This window comes from Pavona decussata, unplaced genomic scaffold (genome assembly GCF_977016875.1).
Source record: "Pavona decussata unplaced genomic scaffold, jaPavDecu1.1 SCAFFOLD_16, whole genome shotgun sequence".
NCBI lineage: Eukaryota > Metazoa > Cnidaria > Anthozoa > Scleractinia > Agariciidae > Pavona > Pavona decussata.
The window spans coordinates 4,089,637-4,100,000 of NW_028145439.1; the positions used below are offsets into that span (position 1 = coordinate 4,089,637).

At 37.9% G+C, this 10,364-nt stretch overlaps 2 protein-coding genes across 2 annotated transcripts in view; one reads left to right on the forward strand and one right to left on the reverse strand.

Moving 5' to 3' along the window:
* Positions 1 to 3,799: 3,799 nt before the first annotated feature.
* On the reverse strand, positions 3,800 to 7,133 carry LOC146487438 (putative skeletal organic matrix protein 5). Its single transcript, XM_085089033.1, has 2 exons — positions 7,008 to 7,133; positions 3,800 to 4,383 (listed from the first exon to the last, which is right to left on the reverse strand). The coding sequence occupies exons 1-2, from the start codon at positions 7,119 to 7,121 to the stop codon at positions 3,865 to 3,867; spliced, it is 633 nt and encodes a 210-aa protein (XP_084945159.1). The 5' UTR covers positions 7,122 to 7,133; the 3' UTR covers positions 3,800 to 3,864.
* A 468-nt stretch (positions 7,134 to 7,601) lies between these two features.
* Positions 7,602 to 10,364, forward strand: part of LOC146487439 (uncharacterized) — an 11,169-nt gene continuing 8,406 nt past the window's right edge. The window contains exons 1-2 of the mRNA XM_085085160.1: positions 7,602 to 7,743; positions 9,803 to 10,065. Of these exons, the coding sequence (XP_084941286.1) occupies positions 7,668 to 7,743; positions 9,803 to 10,065 (339 nt within the window). The 5' untranslated portion in view covers positions 7,602 to 7,667. The remainder of the gene's footprint in view (positions 7,744 to 9,802; positions 10,066 to 10,364) is intronic.

Consider the following 10,364-nt stretch of genomic DNA (forward strand, 5'->3'; position numbering starts at 1 on the left):
AATTCATATCAAAAATAATTTAAATGCAGCGTTTCTAAAATCTAACCATAGGTCATCCTTAGATTAGTTGTCTTTAGCATTAAGCAATTTCCCGTTTCTGTTTTTTATAGAAGCAGTTAAGTTATAACGCGAGTAATGTTGTCTTCCTGTTACTACACCAATATGTACCCCTTAGACGACGAACGGTTTTATATTACTTGCAAGTAGCTAAAGTTCTCAATCGAGCGGGTTTTTCTGCAAGATTTATTTATCCCGACCGTCACCTCTGATTGGCAAGACATATATGATTTGAAACGTATTGTTTGTGCTTTCTCTCAGAAAAACCAGCTGAGCAAAGGTCCACTCGCCTCCGAAATAGTGATTTAGTCACCGTCTTGTCTGTAATATCGGGAAGCTTTGGAGTAGGTTTTGGCGACAATTTGATGTTGAGGTTTAGAGGTTAAGAGCCATTTTATGGCTCTTTTATAGGGGGTTTACTATTAATTGTAGTAGGGATATCGATGTAGTGAGAGCAAAGCTAGGTAGCGCGGATCTGATCAATTTTATTATTCCTAAATGACAATGAGCACGAGTGGTGAACGCTGTGATGTAGACTACTGTACTGACAGTCGCGTGGAATGGGTGAAATATAGCTAGATGTATGGGATTTCATAAAGCAGTTTTCAAGTAAGTGATGTGGAAAATAGTCCCGATAGCAACTTAAAGCCAATGTTTCGTGAAGTCCTGGAAACAGGTGGCATAAAACACACAACTGACATCACTAACACCTCGAAATTCGTTCTCACGGCGCTCTTTTCATATATGTCTATTGAGTGGATGGTTGTTTCGTTTTAAATTACTCTCATGCCATGTTTTGCCGTAAAGAAATTTTTGCAAATTGTGTCTCTCAAGTTTCAATCTTGTTGAGACTTTTCTTGAATCTCCAAGGAAGTGATTGTTTATGGTCTGGCAACAACATGTACAATGCACGTTACCAGGAGCTACGAATACCGCAGCTCATCTATATTACCAATTTACAATACTAATATTCTAAAAGAATTAGAATTGCTTGAACAGTGATATATGTCCAAGTTACCATAATTTCCTCTTTTGATATCAAACATTTTTTTTTTCGATTTAGAATTAGCATGTCAGTAAGGTTGCCATCTTCTGTTGTTGTTGTTTTAATAGCAAATTTATTGTTTCAACACTAAGAACACTACTTACATTTGATTACATCACTTACATTACGGTACTTACACAACTGACAATACAATGCTTGGGCTAATTCGGTACTTGCACTCTGTACTTCTTACCATACGATACTTACATACGCAGCTTACTATACAACGCTGTAATTATCAATTCTTATTTATTGTTACGATACAAAAGTATAAGCAGGATATAATACTATGTAAGCGAGTGGGTTAATTAACAAGTGCACTAAACTAACTTAGCAAACTTATAAAATATTATTGAGTTTATGATAAAATAATGCGACTGAATAATTCCGTTGCTTGATTACTGGCCACATAATCTACACAGGCCAACAGTCTACTCCCTCCTCCTTTTCTTCATCTCTTCAGAAATAATAATTTTCATAAATACAATTCCAGAACCGCATACTTGTAGAACGAATACTAAAGGGGCGTTGTCATGGCGATTTTGCAGTATTTTGGTCAAAACTGCTCAAATATTTGACGAAAAACCTTTTTGCTAACATGAAATTGCTCTTAGAACACCGGGAAGAAAATCTTAAGGGATCTCTACAGGGAAGAACTAGCTATAATTGGTTCTTAGCGACTTCTCTAAAATACACAGGAAGAACTTGAAAATATTGGTCAATTTTTTCAAGTTGTAATCCATTTCCATCAGAGCCATCCGCAACCAAACATAACTAAAAGTAGTTTTTGTGCACTAGTAGGGTTATTGTTAACAAAACGGAACCATTATTTTAACGATTCCATCGATTAAAGTATGTTTTTTGGCCACTCAAAGAAACACTAAAATGGGTGACACAGCCCCTTTAAGCAATTTACCATTCTCTTCCAAGGTCAGTCTGGAACTCTTTGCCTACAGCTATCGCTAGTTCAGAGTCTCCTTATCCGTTAGGAAAAAAATTCTTACTATTTTGATCCATCAATACAATTAATTATCACTTAAATCGAGTTCACAAATTACTTCAGTTTACTTCTGCTATATTGTAGGCCAGTTAAGTTTATCGATCCGTGGAAGGCCCCATGTAAAATCTCTGTGGTTTCTGGTATCTTCCAGCCAAATATATATTCTATGTTTGTATTTATTTCTTCTCTTGTATATTCTCTAGTGTAATCACAGGGAGCAGAGGAGTTATGGTAGAAATGTCAATAAAAAAACGTCTTACCTCTTAAAATTGCATTCTTGTTTTTCTTTGCGTAGTTAAAACCTCATTTGCGAACCAAATATAGCATTCATTTGCAATCGATCGTTTCGAACCGCCATTATTTTGTGTCGACCGCTGTTTATTGGAACCGTGTATTTAGTTGCTTCGCTTTCCGATCGAGGCACGAAGTGCCGAGAAGAAAAAATGACAAAGGGAGCAACATAGAACCACGTGGCTGGTCGGATGTGAACCACGGCACACTGGTGGCGGAAGTGACGTTTTCACAGAAGACGCTTACTGTGCGCATGCTCACAACAATAAACTCATTTAAATGGATTCCGGTAATGTGTATGACACTTTATATGACGTATTTCCGCCACCAGTATGTTGTGGTGCACATCCCACGAAAAGCCAACTTTTCAACGCGAAATGAGCGATTGTAAAAGGCCTGTTTAATGAATCTTTTCATCGGATCAGGTGGCTTAAAGATAACGTAAATGCAATACCACATGCAAATACTGGGGCTCATTTGTTGCATATGTACCGAGTAATTGGGAAACGAAAATTCGACCGAAATCTGTTTCATCCTTTGTCTCTTTTCTTACTGCTGTGACATCTTTGCCACCCACAGTCAGTTGGCCCAATAAACAGCGGTCAACACTTTTCAAAATAATGGCGGTTCGAAACGATCGATCGCAAATGAATACATATATTTGGTTCGCAAATGAGGTTTTAAGTACGCAAAGAAATACAAGAATGCAATTATAAGAGGTAAGACGTTTTTTTTATTGACATTTCTAGCATAACTCCTCTGCTCCCTGTGGTGTATTGGTTACTTTTGTCTCTTTTATCTCAATTATCACTTGGTGAAATGAAATAAATAAATATTCAAACTCTTTCTCCTAGTTCTAACAATTCCCCTGACTTGAATTGACTTGAAGTACGCATGCTTGCTGCGAATATAGTTATATACCTAAGTAGTGAGGATCAAATGAAAATGTGGAGAAAACAAGTAATTAATTTGATCTTTAAAAGGCGTTGGATGTAAGCAAAAACCTGAGGGATCTAATAATTAATATACAACCGCTTACTTATCAGGTCTTCCTAGTGTTAGCACCTTCCTATATCTCAGCTAGGAAGATCCTAGCGCAAGGACCAATTACAACTTTTGCATGTAAACTGAATACAGAAAACATATGGCGCTAGGTTGATCCACCTTCTTAGGGATCATCCTAGTGCTAGGATCTTCTTCCCTTCATGTAAACAACCCCTAACTCTTTCGTTTAAAAGCTCCTCCGGCACTGGATTATGTCCTTTTTCCTTAACGATGAACGGGTGGCGCGTAAACAAGAGAAAAATCTAACACTTAAGTTAGTGTTTCTTCTATCCTATTTTTTAAATATATGCGTAAAAGGGGTTTAAATCCAGTTTCTTAGCACTTTACTGATGTGGTATTCACTTGATTATCATACGGTCATTTAGACAATACTATGGTATAAGTGTATTCTTGTATTGACTTCGTCTCACTGCACAAGGATAAATCCCATGGACTTAATGTGTCTGTTTTGGTTGTCTGGGCGATATGTAGCCTCGTTTCCACACGTGTTTGAGTCATCATGCTTTCCTCCAGTACCAAACCCGATTCTCGAATCGCACGATTCGCAATTGCCTTCATTATTGCCAAGGAAACCGATTCTTGCTTTGGAACTTTGGCTCTCCACACTCTGAGCGTTAAACCCTTCCATGTTACAATGGATCTGCAAAGACGCGTCAAGCCCAATCAGAGTCTTCCACCTTTCGCGACCCAGTGAGGTGGCGCGGTATTGTCCGTCAGCGATCAGTGAATACAACGAGCTGGCCTGGTTATTTATCACAATGAACCTGTCCTGCTGGTCGACCTTCATACCGAGGCAGATCTTGGAGAAGGATGTGTTCCAGTAGGTTGGTAATTTCGTCTCATTGTAGTCAAACCCAGTCTCACCGCCTTTGAGGTTAAAAGTCTTGTTATTGCTCCAGTTGCTGGAATCGTAGTGAAAAGTTCTCTGCATGGCAAAAACAAAAACAATAATAAGGATATTCAGTCCCAGTAAGGATAATCGAAATCACTCGTTATATGTGCAACGAGGATCGTATTACAGTTGAACCTCTTTAATACAAAGCCAGTAAAGACCTTAAGATTATAGTAGAAAGACCGTCAGAGTACGACAACAAGTTCTGTCTATAGACAAAAAGCAGCAAAAAGCGTGCGCGAGTGAACTAGTGTCATTTTGGCGGGAAAACGAGGTAGCCGCCGTCACTGTACTACGAGTTTTCGTAAGAACGGCGTAGTTTTAAGAACAAATCCTCGAAACGTTGTGATCTCGTCTTTTTGGAATCACGAAAGTGTTTAGCTGTCCGGCATTATTCAAAACAACTGCGTCAAGTACATCACTCACAAAGTGTTAAATGAAGCTTCCTGGGATATATCTCTTCTTGGTACGTCGATTAAAAATTTGAAGTCATATCTCGATTTCGAAGTCGTACTCGTACTAGAATCTTATGGTAACTATTGTCCGTCATTTGGAGGTGCTCCTACATAGCATGGACATGACGTCATTGACGGAACTCCTTCTACTTCAAGGCTGCAATATTTCCCAAGCTGGTATTGAGAGTACATCTATTAGTCAAGTGACATTATCAGTAAAACACATTTGCATATAATAACTAAAAAAAAAATAATCATTTTCTTCGCGACTGTGCTACACTGGTGTGCATCGTGATGTCCCGCCCGCTATACTGCTAATCTACATTTGGTAATGTTCCCGAATAGCTGTGTATCTAAATAAGTAACAACGTGTTTGGTGGTGATTGGTGCATTTCGATTCTCGCTTTGGCTGTTAGTAATTGGAACATTTCAACCCTCGTTTTTCAGACTACATGATATTCCCTCAGCCGAGTTCCGCTGGACATGTGGTGTTGGTAGGCTGTTGTCGTTCTGGATGACCGTCACCTTTATTGTGTTTGAAAATAATTATAACTTATGGAAAATTGACTTATTCCCAGGCATCTCTTCCGCCGAATCTTGTTGATAAAACTGCGAAGCCACAGGAGAAGGAATGCGATGTAGAATTCCAAAACCGTCATTCAATAGTTTTAATTGTAACTATAGTATAGCTTTTTCTAATTGCTTCAAATTAAAGTAGTCTGTGAACTCCTTATGGAAAGCGTTCGCCTGTCTCCCTTTGGTTAAGAACGTATTAGTTTTTAAAATCACTTAAGTCGGCTAGCGCTGGTCTCCATCACTTTGTAGCACTTGTACTTTGACAGATTAACAAAACCATCTTATCAGTTGATACAACAACAATGGTATCAAAAACATGCTTAAACATTTGTAAACAAGATATGGCCATTTCCTTGAAATAATAGGCTATCATAGCAACATTATGACCTCTTAAAAAATAAATAAAATACGAGCTTTGTGACCCCCATATTTCATTATGGAACTGTAATCAGCATGTTTAGATACATTTTTTCGCAAAGTTTAAAACAGTTCTATTGAGGATTTTCAGAGCCACTTTAATTTTTCGAATTTTTTTTGTGGTACCATTACTGTTTTGTCAACTGATAAAGAGTGGTAGTATTGATCCGACAAAGTATAAGTGATGGAAATGGAAAATGGAAACTGGTGCCAGGCACCATAAAGAGCTTCAGTCGACAATCTGAAATCACCTTATCCGGTTCTATAAAATCTCTACTATATGGCGTAAAGTTTAACGGCTCAGATTCTGTCATCACTGTGGTGTCCATATCAACGAGGTTAAAGGGGCAGTATCATAGGGTTTTTGATATTTTTTGTTAAAAATGATGAAGTAAGACTTTCAATCAGCTGCCAAATAATTCTTGAACGACGAGAGGAAAGAAATCAACTGAATTCTTGAAAGGAACAATTCGTGATCTATTCTAGCGCGTTTTGGAAACAAAAATGCAAGAACTTGAAAAACATTAGCCTACTGAACATTTTTCAAGTTTCAATCCATACTGGCCTGCTCTGTCTCTGGCCAGAGGCACTAAATCAACAGTTTTATTGCACTAGGGTGCTAATTTATGACAACCTTGACAATTAATTCATTGTTTTTATTCACAGAAATATTTTTGGGTTTTGAAATGACAGCAAATTTGCGTGATACTTCCTCTTTAAGTTTATATGTTGTTGCTCAATTGGGACAAGATTTGAGTGCCCGTTAGCCGTATAATAGATGGTGTGTAGCTTATTTTTTTTTAATAGAAAATGAATGGGGATTGTTAAGCGACTAAGGGAACCTTCCGTATTGGAGAGGTGTCTGTAAGCCGGAGAGAGAGGCCCGGCTGTATTCAGTCAGTATTCCATATTACGATTTGAAGAATATCGACCGTTGCAAAGCGGGAGTTAAAGCTCAGGTACAAATTATTCCCCTATCGCGGCCTATTCAAATAGCATTACATGCAAAGTTTCCTTTAACGTTACAACATACTCTCATCTCGATTCAAATCGTACATGTTTGCATTATACACTTATATATGGATAACTGTTTGAGGAAACAGTTATATATCTCCGATTAAAATTAAAGAGGAAGAAGTCTACCAAAATGCAGTAAGGGCAGAAAGCCAGAAATGCACTGAAAAACGCGGCGACAGATGCCTAGCGTACCTTACTGCCGTCGATCTTCATGACCAGTGTCCATCCGCCATCTCCACATTTTGATGCAGTGCCTTTCATAATCATGTTACAATAAACGCTAACAACTTGCTCCCCTATGATCATTGGGTAAGCTTGACTTTGATAGGATCTAAAAACAAGATTGCACAGATAATTTTTTACCGCCGTGCATGGTCAATAAGATAGTCCATTCACCTATCCCCAGAGGTACAAGAACACCCCTCCCCCCCCCCTCCCCAGTGGTACACGCGGGTCCAGCCCCCCCCCCCTAGTACCTTGCAAATTTAGGGGTAATTGTTTGGGGGGAGGGGGGTGAGGGAGGGGAAGAGAATGCCTCTCCGCACCGAAGCTGTAATGGAAGAGGCCTGTAACTGCCTACTCAGATGCCTAAATATAAACATATTTAAGTCCCGGATGTGACCCATCCAGGATAATGAGACGCGACGAAGGCTGCGTAAAATAATTTATTCCCCTTGCTAATAAATGTCATTTAATTTACGAATTATTAATTTGATCCATATGCCACTCTTGGTATTGGCTAATACCTTACATATAAGGCCCAACAGCGCCAAGGTGTGAAGCTTTTTATTAAGGTAGCAGTTCCTTCGTTTCTCCTACGCCAACCGTATTTAGCGTGAAACCTTTGCCACCATGGTTTATGCTTTTATCTTTTGGATCTCGTTCGAGTGGTTTTCCTCATCGTATGGGCAATTCTGCCCTTCAAAAGGTTGGTACGCTTAATTAAGTAAGGTAAAAGGTAAAGACGTATTACGAGCCTAAGTTGCCCATACGGCCGGAGCTTAACCAGGTTTCTGTAGCATGAAGCAATTAGGAGTATTGCTACTTTACCCTGGATGGGATGTCAGTCCATCGCAGGGTTATCCCCATTATGTTGCTGGTACCCATTTATACAGAGACAATGTGGAGCAAAGTTTCTTGCCAAGGAAACAACACAGCAATGAAGCGACCAACTTTGCCTCGAGCCACCAGCCCTCCCATCTTCCGATGGTTTGATCGAAAGTCGAACGCGGTAACCACTTATAATACCACCGCGCCTCCACACGGTTCAGGAGTTGAGGGTTTAGTGTTTTTGTTATGTTATAGTCAACAACTAGGTTGATCTAGCAAACATCTTTAAGTGGCATCAAGGAATCCGCAGCCCTAATAAAAAATATTATTGTAAAGTATCGATACCTTGATCACGCTATCCCCAAGTATATACGTTTTAATAGTTTTTCTGAGAGATATAAGGAATGCATGTATATTCTAAGAAAAAAAATACAATCTTTTGGCGGTTAGAAACAATGATATGAATTAAAGGTCGTTATGTAATTCCACGGAAAAAAATTTAAAAATAAAATGTCGGCATGTTGACTTTAATCAGGTGTTCTGTCGCTTTTGATAAGCGTACTATCATGCTCAACTTTTCCAGTAGCAAAACGTTATTTTCTATCTCGAAGATTTCAAACAATATATTAATTTTCACGATGTTACGGAAGTGAAAAACTGTAGGAAGCAGCTTGTGGAATAAATATGAACCCAACCCTTTCCGGAATTTAGTGGGAATACTGCACCACTCGACACAATTATTTACCAATCGTTAAAGTGTGAGAAAACAACCGATGGATTAATTCACATAGAATGAACAACAAATAGATTAACTTGGAAGTGTGTAGTAAAAATCAATAAAACAAATAATTTTGGTGTTATTGATTGGAATTATACATTTCCAACTTAATGCATTTGTATGCGATCATTCTATGCACGTGAATTAATACAAGGGTTGTTCTAAATTTAATCATCCAAAGTTTATCAAACATTATGGTTAATGGTTCTAATAAAGGAGTTTTTTCAAGACCATGTCGTCTCTCTTTTTTTTTTGTTAACGTAGTCCTTAAAATATCTTGATTCTACAATAACATAGATTTGAAAAATTGAATAAGAAACACCTGAACAAAACTAAATTAAGTAAATAAACTCGCACTAGTAGTGATTGGATCCCAAAACTGCAGTGTCAAGATTGGTTATAGAGTTTATTTTCTGTTCTGCCGACTCCTTTTCTGGTCAAGACGTTTGTTTTCTTTTGCATGAACTGAAGTAAAACAGGTATACGTACATCAAAAAAATAACAAATAACAAATTACGGAGTCAGAGCTGGTGCAGGTGGCTTAATTGTGATATATGTTGGGTCTAATATTTAACTTCATAAATACACATAGAGATCCTTTTTGTTTTCTAATGATTTATGTCATTTCTTAGTATGAAATGCCGTAAAATTTTTATTAAACATTGAGAGGTATGGCACTTATTTATCTTCAGGCCTGGAACTTATCCCAAATCATGAGTCTTGAACCAAAAACTTAACAAACATTTCCAAAACGATACAAAAAAAACTGAAAAATGACACTAATGGCTTGTGTATCGCGAAGAAAACGCCTTATTTTGCATAGACTGAAGTAAAACAGTGGCGTTATACTTCTAAGTGGCAAGTTAGCGTGAACTAAAGGCCTAATTTTTGCTGCAGGTGGGTTGAGTTCTAATATGTAAATTCTTAAATTCACAGAGAGATGCTTTATTAGTGGCAATTGAATTATTTGGGTTATTTTTTCTTTTATTTAAGAGAATGAATACCCTTTTCTCGCCCGTCTCTTGAGGGACCGTAAAATGAATACATAAACGTACATTCAGCTAGATGAAGAAATTTCGAAATACATCAGTTTGCCATTGTAACCTAGTACCCCAGAGTTTTTCTCTGACTCGGTGCTAATTTTCACTTTATTTCTTAGACAACTGTCGCCGACTTAAATTCACACCTGCACATACATTAGATGGTAGACGCCTCAAAGACCACATGATTCGCACCGATGACGTCATAAATGGCGATTTCTGTGAGACTTTATGCTACATGGAGCCCAACTGCGTTAGTTACAACTTGAAGAAAACACCCCGCGAAAATGGCAAATTTGGGTGCGAGCTGAGTAATTCAACCTTTCAAGGACAAAAGGACAAGCTGGAGAAAAATCCAGACTATATTTACCGCGGTGCAAAGGTATAAATGAGTACTGGTAATAAATTTTAAAATTGTTAAACTTACACAACCATCAACTTTTGAAAATATTTGAAGAGAGAACGTGTCAAGATTGGAATAAACGCCAAAATAAAATCAAAGAAGAAAAAAAAAAAAAAAAAAAAAGAAGACGATGAGGGAACTCCTCGCTATAGCCTCAATTTCAAAAGTCGAGATTTCCTTTAAAATCATATAAATCATGTTTGATCTTTGCATCTTTTCAGTGCCTTTCAGTATTATCAGTATTCCTTTTAAACATATTGGCAGTATAACTGGTATCT